The sequence below is a fragment of the Enhydra lutris genome, unplaced genomic scaffold, assembly GCF_002288905.1.
Source record: "Enhydra lutris kenyoni isolate GAN:26980312 unplaced genomic scaffold, ASM228890v2 scaffoldscaffold3, whole genome shotgun sequence".
Lineage (NCBI taxonomy): Eukaryota > Metazoa > Chordata > Mammalia > Carnivora > Mustelidae > Enhydra > Enhydra lutris.
In genome coordinates this window covers 27,533,665-27,550,104 of record NW_019154087.1, presented here as the reverse complement: position 1 = coordinate 27,550,104, position 16,440 = coordinate 27,533,665, and the positions used below count along the sequence as shown (strand labels likewise).

At 37.7% G+C, this 16,440-nt stretch overlaps 1 protein-coding gene across 2 annotated transcripts in view; it reads left to right on the top strand.

The window, feature by feature from the left end:
* Nucleotides 1-16,440, top strand: part of LOC111153611 (nuclear factor kappa B subunit 1) — a 118,866-nt gene that overhangs the window by 10,141 nt on the left and 92,285 nt on the right. For both annotated transcript variants that reach the window (XM_022512744.1, XM_022512753.1), the window contains exon 2: nucleotides 13,711-13,756. In XM_022512744.1, coding sequence (XP_022368452.1) covers nucleotides 13,718-13,756 — 39 coding nt within the window. In that variant the 5' untranslated portion in view covers nucleotides 13,711-13,717. The remainder of the gene's footprint in view (nucleotides 1-13,710; nucleotides 13,757-16,440) is intronic.

Below are 16,440 nucleotides of genomic sequence, written 5' to 3'. Positions count from 1 at the left end.
GTCTCTCTCAAATAAATAATAAATTCTTTTCCAAAAATAGGTTTCACTACTGACTTTTGGATTATATGCATGTTGATTCCATGAGTCCACATATAAATTCATCCACATACAATTGAAAATTGACTGAATGATTTCATTACTCCAAGGTACTAATAATGAGCTTCCCACAAGTAGGAACTGTGCTATAGTTAAAAGCTCTGAGGTCAGTTCATTTGAGACTTTGATCACTAAACAAAATATGTTTGTAAAAGTAGAAAACAATTCAAATTTTCATATGAATCTGTCATTTATGAGTTTGAGTAAATATTTTGTTTATTGCCCAGCAGTCAAGGTCACTGATAAAGAGACATGGGAGAAAGAAGAATTCACATCAGACCTTATCAGAAATGAAGGAGAAAGGGCGCCTGGGTGGCTCAGTGGGTTAAGCCTCTGCCTTCGGCTCAGGTCATGGTCATGATCTCAGGATCCTGGGATCCAGTCCTGCATCGGGCTCTCTGCTCCGCAGGGAGCCTGCTTCCTCCTCTCTCTCTCTCTTTGCCTGCCTCTCTGCCTACTTGTGATCTTTGGCTGTCAAATAAATAAATAAAATCTTAAAAAAAAAAAAAAAGAAATGGAAGAGAATGTAGTTCACTTTTTTCTTCCTTTTTACATTGACATCTGCATAAATTGAAGGATTTATCTATGGTCAGTGTGGAAATGCCTTCATAACTAGATTTAAGGACTGAAAGTTCCCTGTATAAGACCTGATTTTGATGCTTGCAAATAATCATTTGTGTGTTTGTGTAATTGGAAAGTCACTGCTGTTCTTACTTCTTCAAGGAAACCTTCTTCTCCCTCCAGAGCGATTGTCACCATATCCATAGAATCAAGCAAGTATTAATGGTTCACATGATTAATCCTTTTCATTTAAAACATAAAGGATATACTTTTATAGATATGTGAAGATAAATAAAAATGAAAATCCAAACTGAAGTTGTCATACTCAAATTTAAGAGAACTTGTTTTCTCCCTATCTGATCACAATAATGCTAATCTCCAATTCATAATTCTTGAGGTCTCCTTCCTCTTCAGTCTGAAAATATAAATACTCCAAAATGGTGCTCAAGACAAAGGCCAGACATGAAATTAAAATTTGGTTGTACTCCATCTTTTTAATTAAGTCTTCATTTTTTTTTTAGAACAGTTTAAGATTCACCACAAAATTAATATGGTACGAAGATTTCCCCTATACCCTTGCCCCTCTCTATGCATCTTCTCCCATTATCAGCATCTCCCATCAGGGTGGTACATTTGTTACAGTTGATGATCCTACATTGACACATGGTAAGCACCCAAAGTCCTTAGTTTGTGTATGGTTCATTCTTGGTATTGTGCATTCTTTGAGTTTGGACAAATGTACAATGACATGTATCCATCATTATGGAATCCTACAAGAGTATATTCATGGACCTAAAAGTCCTGTGTTCCACCTATTCATCCTTTATCCCCTCCCCCCACCATCATACTCTATTTTTAGAGAATAAATTTGTAGTAAATCAAATCCCTTTCCAATGCCACCTGAATGAAAGACCTCAAACTTAATGTATTGAATTGGTTTTTATGTGGAAATGGAAGGCAACAGTATCTCCTGAGTCACTTCAGTTATAACATGTAAAGTTTTTATCTAATTTATTGTAATCTTTAGGAAACTTCTCTAGCTATACAAATTTAGATTCACCGTATTTCATCCAACTATACTATTAACAAAAATAAATTTTACGCAGAGTGGAATCTGCCATTTAGTATATATGACACTTAATTATAATATGATAGAAAATGTCCAGAATATCTTTTTGACCCTATAAATCATTCATTTATGATTAAGAAGACAAGCATAGGCAAAGATTCATACTTCGGGAACACATTAGAATGCATTCTGATCTAAGAAAATCCCTGTCCTCCATGGGTACAGTGGACATGATACAGCAAGAATTTATATGCTTCTCTCACAAAGGGAAAAGAAGTTATATTTACTATGTTTTATTGATTCTAAGAGGTACTTCTCCCCCCTCCCAGATTAATATCTTTACTTAATTATATGTAGTTGAGGATTTTCTAGGAATCTTTCTGTTATTGATTCTAATTTAATTTTATTGTGTTTAGATAACATATCTGTATGCTTTCACTTCTTTGAAATTTATTGAGACTTGTTTTATGGTCTAACATATGGTCCGTCTTGGTGAATGTTCCATGTGCACTTGAAAAGAATGTGTCTGCCAGTCATTGGTGTGTTCTATACATGCACTTAGTTTTATTAATGATGATGTTCCTACATTTTCTGTATCTTTACTGATGTTCTGTTGATTTGCTTTCATCAGTTACTGAGAGAGGAGTGTTAAAAATGTTAACTATAATTGTATATATTTCTGTTTCTTCCTGCCACTTTAGCTTCTTGTATTTTGAAGCTCTGTTAATATGTGCATATGCATTAAGATCATTATTTCTCTGTGATGAGTTGGCCCTTTTATTCTTTTTTTTTTTTAAAGATTTTATTTATTTATTTGTCAGAGAGAGAGGGGGAGAGAGAGCGAGCACAGGCAGACAGAATGGCAGGCAGAGGCAGAGGGAGAAGCAGGCTCCCTGACGAGCAAGGAGCCCGATGTGGGACTCGATCCCAGGACGCCGGGATCATGACCCGAGCCGAAGGCAGCTGCTTAACCAACTGAGCCACCCAGGCGTCCCTGGCCCTTTTATTTTTAAGAAATGTTTCTTTTTGCCACTGGTAATATTTACTCTCTTGAGGTCTACTGTATCTGATATTTTAATATAACATGCTTTTTATATCTAGTATTTCCATGGTGTAACTGTCATAACTTTCCATCCTGATACTAAACTATTTGAGTCTTTAATATTAAAGCATAATTTTTATGAAAAGCATATACTTGGGTCCTGCTTTTTTTTTTTTTTTTAGATTTTATTCATTTATTTGACAGACAGAGATCACAAATAGGCAGAGAAACAGGCAGAGAGAGAGGAGGAAGCAGGCTCCCCACTGAGCAGAGAGCCCAATGCTGGGCTCTATCCCAGGACCCTGGGATCATACCTGAGCTGAAGGCAGAGGCTTTAACCCACTGAGCCACCCAGGCGTCCCAGGTCTTGCTTTTTTTGTCCAGTCTGACCATCTCTACTTTCTTTTCATCTGTTTAGTCCATTTTCATTGAATATAATTATTGATATGGTTGGGCTTAAGGTACCATTTTGGTAATTATTATCTACTTGTGCCATCTGTTCTTTACTGGTTTTTTCCTCCTTTCCTGCCATCTTTTGAATAAGTTAATTTTTTAAAATTCCATTTCCTCTCCTTCATTGGCTATATTTTAAACTGTTTACTTTAGGGATTACAATATGCACCCTTGAGTCTACCACAAATAAATACTATAATATTTCATATATAATGTAAGAACTTGACAGTGGTATACTTCCACTTATCCTTTTCCCTTCCTCTGTGCTATTTTTGTTCCACATTTTACTTCTGCATATGTTATAAACCCCAAAATAGATCATATTTTTTAATAGCACACAAGAAAAAAGGTCTTATACTTACCCCCATTTTCATCATCTTTGGCCTTTTTCATTCTTCCATGTACATCCAAATTGCTATGCAGTATAATTTCCCTTCATCATGAAGAACTCTCTTTAACAGGCTGCAGACCTGCAGAGGATGAATTCTCTCAGCTGTTGCTTATTTGAAAAATAATACCAATTTCACCTTAATTTTTAAAGGTTATTTTGCTGTGTATAGAACTGTACACTAATCTTTTTTTTTCTTTCAGTATTGTCATCATTGTTTCTGGTAAGTCAGCCATCATACTTATCATTATCCCTGCTTGTCCCTGGGTGTTTTTAGGATTGTTTTCTAGAGCATTAATTTTTATCAGTTTTTGTTGTGATGTGACTTAGCATGGTTTTGTCTTCATCCAACATGGCATCTTTGAGATTCTTGGATCTATGGGTTGATTTTTTTTTTTAAACCAAATTTGGAAAATTCTTGGCCATTATTTCTTCAAATATTTTTTCTTCTCTCTCTCTCTAGGGCTCTAAATTACACATATAAGACCACATGATATCATCTCATAGGTCATGAAAGGTGTCCTAATTTCTTTCTGCCTTTTGTCTCTGTGCTTCAGTTTAGATAGATTTTATTGACTAATATTCAAGTTTATTGATCCTTTCTTCTATAGTGCTCAATATGCTGATCAGGTCATCTAATAAAATCCCATTTTGATTTAGAATTTTCCATTGGTTCTTTTTCTTTTTTATTTCCATTTCTCTTCCAAGATTCCCTATCTATTTAGTATGTTCATTTTTTCCTTTATTTTCTTGGACATATTGCTATTAACAGTTTTAAAGTCATTGGTTGCTAATTCCATAATTTGTGTCATTATTTTCTTTTGAGTCATATTCTCCTACTTCTTTGCATGTTTTGTCCTTTTTGTTGTACTCTGTGGGTACTACGTTGTAGAGATATGTATATTTGTCTTCCTTTAAACAGTGTTGAGTTTTGTTGTAATAGGCAATAAATTTACTGGTGAATCACCTGGTTTTATAAAGTTGGGCTTAGAGTAGACTTTATTCTAGGGTATGCCCCTTATTCCAGGATCATGATCTTTCCCATGTCAGAGCTGAATGCTCAGATTGTTCAGTGATGTCTCTTCATCCTGGATGATTGGAACGTCAGTGTTTGTCATAGGTTCCCAAAACTTCTGGAATTTCCATTCAGCTCTTAGATCCCTGACAACTGTTTTTCTAGTAGGCTTTACGGAATCTTGTCCTGCACTAGCACAGCTTAGAATGTATTCATTACCAGAGGTGACCCCATGCAGATTTCTGAACGTTTTTGTCTATGTAAATTCCTCATTTCTGGTACCCTGCCCAGTGAGACTGGTGTTCTCTGTTTGGACTCTACTTCCTTGTGTCATGGTTTGGAACATAGTCAAAAAGTGATTTTAGAGCTCACCTCAAGTGTTTCCATGCCCAGTGTCTTCCATTATTCTTCAATTATTTTGTTTAGTTTTACAGTTGTGTTGGGCACGTTCAATAATCATTACGCTGTCATGACTAAAACCAAGAGTCCACATTTTGACAAATCTGAAATTGCAGTGTTTCCTACTATTAATATAATACCATTTTTTAAAAGTACTTAGTATTTATTAATTTGGTGATACAAAGAAGCGAAGCTCTTGTATCTACTTTTCAGGCATTTATATCCATTAAGAAGATGGTAAATATATAAAGTTAAATTGTAATAGACCAGTATGTTGTCAGGTGTAAAGTCACCAGTACACCTAAGTGTTAGAGCCCTTGCGTGGACTGCATAGCTGTAGGTTACAGAGGAAATACCGGGTTTCTGGGCAGAGGTCAGATTTGAGTAGAAGCTTGAAGAGTCGGTAATACATAAGTAAGAAAGATGGCATTTCAGGATGTAAGGCTACCATGAACAAAACACAAGGTGGAAATGAACAAGGCATTTTTGAATGATCGATCAATCTGTCCATAATAAAGCGTTTTGGTTAGGACATAGGAACAGATGATGTTTATAATATGATTTAATGTAATAATATAATAAGCTGAGTGGTTGATGGGCTTTTGACCTTATAAAGGAGAATAGTAGGGAGGCTACTACTATCATTCAGAAGTGAGGCAGTGAAAGTTCAACTAGGATACAACAGTGGGAATGGAAAGAGGGGGCAGATACATGACATAATACAAGGAAGAAATCAGCAGGAATCAGTTATTAACTGAATATGTGTGAAATAAGGAGAAGGAAAGGAGAAAAAGGTGACAGAACTTTTGGCCCTGAGTACCTGAGACAATGATATATTGGCAGAAATTGGGAAGTCAAGAAGAGAGCCATTGCTGCAGGAATGATTAATTTGATTTTAGAGAGTTGAAATAAAGATTTTAGAGAATTGAAAGTACTAAAATTATTGTTTCTTAATGGTATCAGTGCTTAATGCTAGTAACAATGTACTAATACTTATATTTTGAAGGTTTTACAGTACTAATTTTATTTCTGTTTACAGTATTTTTGGCTAATGTACTTGTTTCCTTTGCTTTATTAGGAACTGAATAAGCAAATACAGTAAAAATGAGTACAGAATGTGGGGGTGGGGAATGGGTTCTGGATAGGACCCTAACAAAGAAAATATAATTACTGAATTGCCAAGATAACTAAACCACTCCGTACACACCCTCCATTTCCTGTGGTACTTACCATGTTGCATTGCTTTTGCCTATATGTCTTCCTACTTACTAAACTGTTGCATTCGTTAGCTTTTGCTGTGTAAAAATTTACCACAAAGCTAATTAAAACACAAACGTTTGTTATTTCCCTCAATTTGGTAGACTCTCTAGGTCATCTGGTCTGGGCTGGTTCTGCTGATCTTTGAAGTCTTTTGGTTGCTCATCTGATGCTGTTTGGTTTAGGGGGGTGTCCAGTAGGAACTCTCTGCTCCACAGGATCTCTGATTCTCCAGTGGGCTAGCTCATGCTTGTTCACATGGCAGCAATGTTCCAAGAGAGCAAGAATTGCTGTTGCAAGGCCCCTTTTGAAGCTGGCTTTTTTTTTTCTTTTTTTAAAGACTATTTATTTGACAGACAGAGATCACAAGTACGCAGAGCAGAGGCAGCAGAGAGAGCGCAGAGGCAGGCAGAGAGAGAGCGGGAAGTAGGCTCCCCGCTGAGCAGAGAGCCTGATGCAGGCTCAATCCCAGGACCGTGAGATCATGACCTGAGCCGAAGGCAGAGGCTTAACCCACTGAGCCACCCAGGTGCCCCTGAAGCCGACATTTAAAACTCACACTTCTATCTTATTCTATTTGTCAGAGCAAGTTACAGGCGTGCTAAGATTCAAGGGTTGGAGAAGAAATAGATTTTACCTTTGGGTGGAATTGCAAAGAATGTTTGGTCATTGCTTTCAATCTACCACAACTGTGGGCCCTGGGAATACACTCTTGTATATTTTGCTGTCTTTGGAAACTGACACATAGTAAGTCTAAATATTTTTTTTCAATGAATGACTAAATTAATGAAGGAAGGAATGCTTTCAAGGAATATTTCAATATATCTTAGTTTTAAAGATCTACGTTCTTTTATTCTACCATTAGTGAGTATAGTGCTTTCTATGGACATACTTTAGAAAGGGAGTCTCTTTATTCTCCTTCTATCCTTTGTGATTGAACAAAAGAGATATATATTTTTAAAGATTTTATTTGTTTGTCAGAGAGTGAGAAAGAGAGAGAGCACAAGCAGGGGGAGTGGCAGGCAGAGGGAGAAGCAAGTTCCTAATGGAGCAAGAAGCCTGACATGGGATTCGATCCCAGGACCCTGGGTCATGACCTGAGCCGAAGGCAGATGCTTAACCAACTGAGCCATCTAGGCCTCCCCAAAGGAGATATTTAAAACAAAACAAAATAAAAAGGAGCTATTGTTGTTCTGGTATTTTCACCTTCACATTTGACTATCTCGGGAAGAACTCACTTGAGTGCGTTGTCACAGTCCTATTCTGCTTTTTGGGCTATGCTCTGAGTGGACTAGCTCCAACCTGAACATTCAGGAGACCTGGAGCAAAAATGCTGGATTAGAATGAATTAAATTTTAAGTCAAGGGAAAAAAATCACATCTGCCTCTTAGGTAGATGAAGGAACCATAGTCTACAGAGTCAGATTGGCTAGCATTACTCTGTCAACCTCAGCCAATTACTTGCTGTCAGTAAACCTCGGTTTTCTCCTCCAGGACCATATTTCTCAAGAATATTGTGAAAATTAAGTGAAATGTGTAAAGCATGCTAGTGCTTCCTGATTCATTGGTAGTAATCGATGAAGTTTAGTTCTTTATACATGTGAACCAAAGTACTGTTATATGATGGAGTTCATCAGGTTTCTCTTTCGTGGCATTACTGACATTTGGGGTCAGGTATTTCTTCATTGTAAAGGGTTGTCCTGTACGTTACAGGGTCTTTAGCAGCATCTCTAACCTCTACACACTAGATGCCAGTAGTGTGACAGCTAATAATGTCTCCAGACATTGCCAAATGTCCCTAGTGACAAAATTCGGAGACATTTGATTCAACAGTAATAAGGATAGAGATAAAGAGGGAATGTGGCAGTGTACCCATACATGTAGGATAGGAAAGAAAAGTACTTGATTCTTCTCAGGATGCCTAAAATACTTCCTGTCTGTATTACTTCTCCCATAACCTAACATAAACGAGTTTATTATGCTCTAACAAAATGCTTAACGTTTACTGTGTGCCAATGACTATGCTAATATGCTTTACGTGAGTTAACAGTTGGAGGTGGTGTATGTATCTGCCCTCTCTATTGGATTGACATTCCATCGTGGACAGGGACCTGTACCAGCTCCAACCATGATGTGTTTGTACTTCTGAGGGAGCTATTTTCTCTGTTGGTCACATTGGTAGCATTGCACCCAAGTAAAGCATTAAGGAGCTGAAAATGGGTGGAGGTGTGGAAAACATGGAAAATGAGTTTATACGAATCTAAATGTAGTAGATTACAAATACTGATTTTTTAAAAAAAACTTTTAATAAACAGCTATTTTGTGAAAAGTAACCATTCACGTTTCTTTCATCATCACTAAACTCACATATCAGAAGAAAGATGTAAATAAATAGCCCCTTTAAAGTCAAATTTTTTCTGTTATATTTATTTGAAGAGGATTCCAGTAGTGCTTAGAAACCGCTCACTCATTCATACTTCATGTGTGATTCACTATGTCATTAATTGTTAAAGATGTTGGAGTTAAACTTTTAAGTTCAGCACAGTGTTTTTCTTTTTTCCTAAAAACATGTATTTCTAATTACATAAATGAGTTAGAAAATTAAAACATAGGAACGTATAACTTAGGTAGTAATAATCTCCGTGTCACTATATATAGATACGAATTATTCTTTTTTTATTAATTATTTTTATTAACATATAATGTATTATTAGCCCCAGCGGTACAGGTCTGTGAATCATCAGGCTTACACATTCCACAGCACTCACCATAATGCATACCCTCCCCAATGTCCATAACCCTCCACCCTCTCCCTACTCCCCCACACCCCAGCAACTCTCAGTTTGTTTTGTGAGATTAAGAGTCTATTATGGTTTGTCTCCTTCCCTGAATTATTCTCTTTAACAGCCATGTAATATGTATGGCAAGAGTGTAGCAATATTATAATTAATCTGTCATCAAAGGACATTTAGGTTGTTTTCAGTTTTTTGCAGCAATGCATATCCTTGTACTAATTTTTTTTGCACATTTGCTCATATAATTCTTTAGCACAGATTTCTGGAAGTGGGATTGTCAAATCAAAAGATAATCTCAGTTGAATGTTTCCCGTTATATGTAGTACACACGTGTGTAAACCTTACAGTACATTTCCTCTGAAAAATTCCTTTGTCTAGATAAATAGGCTTTATATCAATTTGTTATTCAACAGAGAAATGGTGAAAAGTCACTGTCTTTCCTCTAATTTCATCTTCACTGCTATCTAGGTTGAGTTATTAAAATTATACCTAAGTGGTGTCTGTTATAGCTGAATATAATCTTGGAAATAGACCCTTATCTCTCTGATTCCCAACTGCATCCTCTGAATGGCACCTAAAATTCTGTTTTTTGAACTGCAGATTGTCAATGCATTTGAAAAGCTTGTTTTTCTTTTTAATGAAATCTAATAGAACAAAAAGGGTATGTTTCCTTACAGCGGACCCTGATCAAAAAATGTGAATATATTTGATCCTAGAAAATTCCTCCACTTATAAGGAAGGAAGTGGCCTTGGTCGTGCTCCCTTCACTAAGAACTCTTTTTGCTGACCTTTTGATGTCAGTGGTAAGATTGTCACAGATGTGCAGAAAATAATCCATTAGGCATTTCATGTAGAACTCGTCACATGTTTAGAACTTAGCCAGTTACATTATGCTTCTCAAGTGAGAAACACAAACAATCCCAGGAGAAGCTATTTTATTGCTACCTGGCTATATTTTCTATTTCTCTTTCCATAGTGTAAACATTTTCCTGAAAACCTCACCATTGGGGAGAGAGATGCAGAGCTTAGGCCCATCCTCTCACTAGTCAACCCAGTATCTTCCTTTCTGTTTTAAGGTCCTTCCTCAAAAGCACAGAACTGTGTGAAGGGAAAGTGAGAGGAGGGCTCAAGGAGCAGGGGGCAAGGAGGGGCTTTCCCTGGTCTTTCCTAATCCTTCAGTTCCAAAGGCTTAGTTGGTGTTTCAGAATTTTGAAATAAAACTTGCTTTTACAATTAATGCAAATATGACTCAGTGATTCACCCTTTCCAAAGAATTCTTGGTTTTTTTTGACATTTTATTTTTAAAATTATGAGCTAACATTGACATCACTCTGAGGGTACCTCAGCTCCTCACGGTGAATTTAACTGCCTTACAAAGCCCGTAGAAATTCAGATTTCAGTCACCACCTGGGTATCTCTTGGACTGTGATTGGACTTTTAAAATCATGATCTTTTGACACACGTTTCTGCAAAAAGCCAGGGGAGGATGTTGGGAGGAAGACTATGTTTAATTGGGTAATTTGTCCAGTGCCTACAGTTTAGAGATTCTTTTTTTTTTTTTAAAGATTTTATTTATTTATTTGACAGACAGAGATCACAAGTAGGCAGAGAGGCAGGCAGAGGCGGGGGGGGGAAGCAGGCTCCCCGCTGATCAGAGAACCCAACGTGGGGCTCGATCCCAGGATCCTGAGATCATGACCCGAGCCAAAGGCAGAGGCTTAAACCACTGAGCCACCCAGGTGCCCCTACAGTTTAGAGATTCTTGTTAAAGTTTTAACTACAATAAGGATCATGATAAGAACCCTGTTACAGTTAGTTTTAGTTGAGTTTTTAAAATCAAAGTGAGGGCCACTGTATATTAAATCCATACATTCAAAGGTCAGGAAATGATCTACAGCTATATGTACATGTACAGACACATATATATTCAAAGTCACAGGTACTCAATGGATTCTATCAGTTTAATAAGTCAGTGGTCTTGCTTACATTAATGGAAAGCCTAAAGGCAAAAAGGAAATAAAAAATTCTTAATATTTGTCTTGGAAGCTTGGACTCCTGTGGTGTTCTAAGAATAAGGATTTTCCACATGGAATATTGTAACTGCCATTAACACTGCATTTCAATGTAACACTGACTATTTTACTAGTATTCTCCAGGTAACTGAAAACTATGATGATGACTATTTAATATAGATATATACCTAAGTACATATAAAAATCCAGGTTTACAGAGCGAGTTATGATTTGTTCTTTGAATGGGCATTTATTAGTCAACTAATCTACTCCAAGCTCAACAAAATTCTGCTGTTCTCAGAGGTTGATCCCATCAAAACCTCTATTTTACAGATGGGGAAACAGAGGCCGTAGTGAGTTTCATTGTATATCCAAAGTCACACACTCAGCAGTGGGAGAATGCTGGAATTTTGAATGACTTCATTCCTTTTTACTGTGTCAGGGCAATTTTCCCTTTTTTTAAGCTACTTATCTTAATTGATTACAGTTATTTCTCGATCTTTAGCAGTTTTATGTTTTAGACAAATATTTCTTTCTACTCTGCATGGAGTTCTTATTTACTGGACACACTTTTTCCCTTCTGCTGAAGTTGGACCCTGCTCTGTATGCCACTAGCAACCCTCATGAGGCTTGCTCAGTACTCGTCAGGCACCGAGGGCTCTGGCAGGAGAGGATTTCATGGGAAACCAGGGTCCTCTTTGGAGGATCTTGTCCTTACTGGAGATATATTTGTTAGGGTAAAGGTTAGCCTGTTTTTTTTTTTAATATTTTTATTAATATATAATGAATTATTTGCCCCAGGGTACAGGTCTGTGAATCGTCAGACTTATACATTTCACAGCACTCACCACAGCACATACCCTCCCCAATGTCCATAACCCAGCCACCCTCTCCACCTGCCGCCCAGCGACCCTCAGTTTGTTTTGTAAGATTAAGAGTCTCTCAGGGTTTGTCTCCCTCTCGATCCCATCAGCCTGTTTTACTAGAGAAACCCAGCAATACACTAGGTCAAAGAACAAAGACACTTCTTCTTTCTCACACCACCACCAGTATTAGCTGCCATTCATCATCACCCATGTGGAAGAAGCTAGGTCTCCTTCACATCTAGGTTTTATCCAGCAGGAAAGAGAGAGAAGCACACAAACATGAAGGACACGTGGGGAGGGCCTTAAGCCCAGACCTGGAAGAGGCACATGAATAGTTTTGACATTCCCCTGGTGAGCATTTCAGCAAGTGGCCATCCCTAATTCTGAGGAACTGTAAGGTAGAGTCTAGCTGAACAGTCACATTTCCAGCCACAACTATTACCATGCAAAAAGAGACAACAGATTTTGGTGTGTAGTTAACATTCTCACCCAGAATCCCAAGTGATTTAAAGACTTCATGAAAGAAAAAAGAAAAAAGAAAAACTTGTCTCAGGAATGTTGTATACCTGAAATTAATGTAAAATCATGTGTCAACTATATTTCAGTAAAAAATAGAAGAAAAATTTATTTGGGGAATTAATATTTGCTTTCAGCCTTTTTTGTCCTTTAATCTTTCATGTAGATAGATCTAAAATTTGATCTAGGTAACTTTAATAAAATCAGCCTAAATTTAAAGTAATGATAAGGATAGTTCTTAAGTAAGTAAGCCCAAAATGATACGTGATTTTTAGATAAATTTTTTATCTGGCCATGTGGTTTCTCACTTTTTTCAGAGTCTCCGGGTAGTCGAAGATTGCTAGGGCCTGCAGTACATTGATATCTGGCTGGGATTGATTAAATCTGAGACTATAGCCTTGATAATAAGGACTCTTATAGTCTTTTCCTACCACTTTATTTTTTTTTAAAGTTTATTTGAGAGAGAGAGAGTACACATGGGTGTGCGAGTGAGGGGAGGGGCAGAGGCAGAGGGAGAAGGAGAATCTCAAGCAGATTCCACTGTGAGCGTGGAGCCCGGCACAGGGCTCGATCTCAGGACCCCTCATGACTGAGCTGAAACCAAGAGCCAGACACTTAACCGACTGAGCAGCCCAGGTGCCCTTCTCTACCACTTGGACAAGGGTAGGAAATGACTTCCTAAAGTGGAACATGCTGGAGGGCAGAGCACCGCACACGTTAGCTGTCCTCCCCTGGTGGTGTGCAGATCACTGACAGGCCCTCTGACAGCAGGAAGACCCTCTCTGAGCTTCTCAACTTGAACTCTGGGTAGAAAGCTTGGGCACAGTTCTAGGACCATCACAGAATTCATGAAAGGCTGGAAAATAATCTACACGAAGCACTAAGACTGAATCCTCGAAGTCTAGGTGGTGACAAATAGAAGTGACCTCTAAGAATTGAATTATGTGTGCTTTCTATATAAAGGATGAAGATTGGTTTCACCAAACTCCAGGACACTGTTGTGAGCTTGCCCCAGTTTTGGATTGTACATATGGAGTAATTCCTTGATTGTGCAATTTTCCTGCTAGTAGATTCCAATTCCAAAAAGGAACTACTCTTCTAAGGTTGCTGTCCCCCCTTCAAAGATCTTTTAAAAAGGATATGTTTGGTGTTACTGGAATACTGTAGTTTACTCCTGCATGATGGAATTCTTAAGTGTCATTCCATTCTTATAGTTTGGTTTGGTTTTGTTTTGATGCACAGCTCCAGAATGGCAGAAGACGATACATATTTGGGAGCACATGACCAAGTAAGTATTATAATCTCACCGATAATTTTTTTATAAGTGGATTCATATTTTTAAATATACAGAGGCAGCAGTATTATTTATCAGGAAAACTCTAAAATTGGTAAAAATTTATTTTAAATTGTTTTTGCCGTTTCTCTGGCCCTCCATGTGAGGTCAGAGGGGACATGTCCTATAAAATGAGTAACTCAAATCCTCCTATCACACATACTATTGCATAAAAATTATATATGCTACAGGCCAAATGATAACTACCATATTAGTTTCCTTGGGCTACTTTAACAGATGATCACAAACCAGATGGCTTAAAACAAACAAATAAACAAACAAACAAATATATGGGGCACCTGGAACATAGTCAGTTAAGCATATGCCTCTTGGTTTTGGCTCAGGTCATAATCTTGGGGTTGTAGGATCAAGCCCGCATCAGGCTCTGTACTGGGTGTGGAGCCTGTTTGGGATACTCTCTCCCTCCCTCTCTCTGTGTCCTCCCCCTCTCCCTCTCTAAAAACAAAACAAAGCAAGCAGAAATATATTCTCCTACAGTTCTGGAGGCTAGGGATATCAAAATCCAAAATCAAGATGGTGACAGGGTCGGTTACTTCTGTAAGTTCTGAAGGATATTCTGTCCCAGGCCTCTCTCTCCTAGCCTGCTGTGGTTGCCAGCAATCCTCTGCACTCCTTGGCTCGTAGCTGGATTGCTCCTGCTCGCCTACCTTCTTCCCTGTGTGTCTTCCTGTATCTCTGTATCCAAATCTCCCTCTCCTTTCCTCTCACAAAGTCCCCAGTCATTGGATTTAGGGTCCATCCTTCAGTATGACCTCATCTTGACTTGATTACATCCATGCAGACCTTATTTCTAAGTAAAGTTATGTACACAGGCACTGGGAGTTAGGATTTGAGTGTATCTTTTTGGGGGAAACACAAAATATTTTTTTAAAACTCATCTAACAATGAAGCAAATTAGTGTAATGAAAAGACCTCTGGCCTTAGAATTCAGATATCTTTATGTAGGTGCTGGCTGCTACTTATGAGCTCTTAAAACTTGAGGAATCACTTAGCCCCCCACATCCCACTTTTCTCATTTGCAAAATGGGAATTCTAACCCCATACTCACAAGGGTGTTGAAAAGACTGAATGGGCAATGAATGTGTTTTGGGAACATAAAACTGTTCATTATAAATTCACTTTCAGTTATGAAGGGATACCAGTGTCTTTTTTTCCTTTTTCACCCAACTTTTTACCTTGAAAAATTTCAGGCCTAGAGAAATATTGAATAGTCCAACAGATCTTGGTAGATTATTAATATTTTGCTTCCTCCCCATCCTTCCCTCCCTCTCCCTCTGTCCTTTTCCCTCCCTCCCTCTGTGTGTGTATGTATATATACAGACACATACATACATACATATGTGTTTTATATACTTTATATTAGATGTATGTTAAATGAACCATTTGAAAGCAGCTTTCAGACTCTAGGGTAATTATAATAACAATATTATATTTTTAACTAATGATTTTTAAGAAGTATTTAAAATATTGAGATTTATTTATTCATCAGCTATTTATTGAGGCACTACTATGTACCAGAACATTGGCTAAGAAGGACTACAAAACAAGTGATACAGCTGCCATTCTAAAAGGAGGGACAGAAACATAGTTTCTATATGGTGATAAATGCTGTTGTAGTAATTTGCACAGAATGATCCAGAAATGTCCAAAGTGATCACTCTACTACCTGGGAGGGAAGGGCAGGGTTATGAAGGACTTTCCAGAGAAAGTCTATGTATGTTGTGATTTGGAATATGTAGTTTGCTAGACTAGATAAGGAGCGGGAATTCTGGGTACCAGGACACCCTGGCCCAAGACTCATAATTATTTCACATTAAAACTTGAGCAGCGGGTGCCTATGTGGCTCAGTGGGTTAAGCCTCTCTCTTCGGCTCAGGTCACGATCTCAGGGTCCTCAGATTGAGCCCTGCATCGAGCTCTCTGCTCAGCAGGGAGTCTGCTTCCGCCTCTCTCTCTCTCTGCCTGCCTCTCTGCCTACTTGTGATCTCTATCTCTGTCAAATAAATATATAGAATCTTTTAAGAAAAAAAAAAACTTTAGCAGCAACCACCTAAAAAATGGATTTTCCAAATTTACGCATGCAAACAATCAGTCAGGAAAATAAAACCAAAAGTGAAATACTTTTTAAAGTATCTGGTATCACTTCTTCAAATAAAATAAACTTGTGCAGCATTCACTACTCTTGATAATGTTCTGATTTATTTAGAAAGAATGAGTAGGCATTGCTTTTCACATTAAGATGCTCCTTTTGAATTTTATTGTACAAATGGTGATATAGGATCAATCTAGGAACATTTTCTTTGATTACAGCAGAAAAGATATTGGCTACTCATTTACCTTTTCACTTTTAATATGCTATCTCTAACATTGGAAGGCAAACTCTAACCAGCATTAGGGCTGTTCTGCTTGGTTTTAGATCATGCTTTCCTGTCTATACACAGGAAATCTTATCAACAAGACATGGTCCTTTATGCCACACAAAAGTAAGACCTACTGAAAACATTCATTTTGAGAGTTTTTCTTATGTGGGCACTTTTGTGATCATCAGCAACAGATGGGGTACGATCTGATATTTCCATTTTTGAGGCAAGAGATTCTTGAAGTAGATGGGTTTTTTTT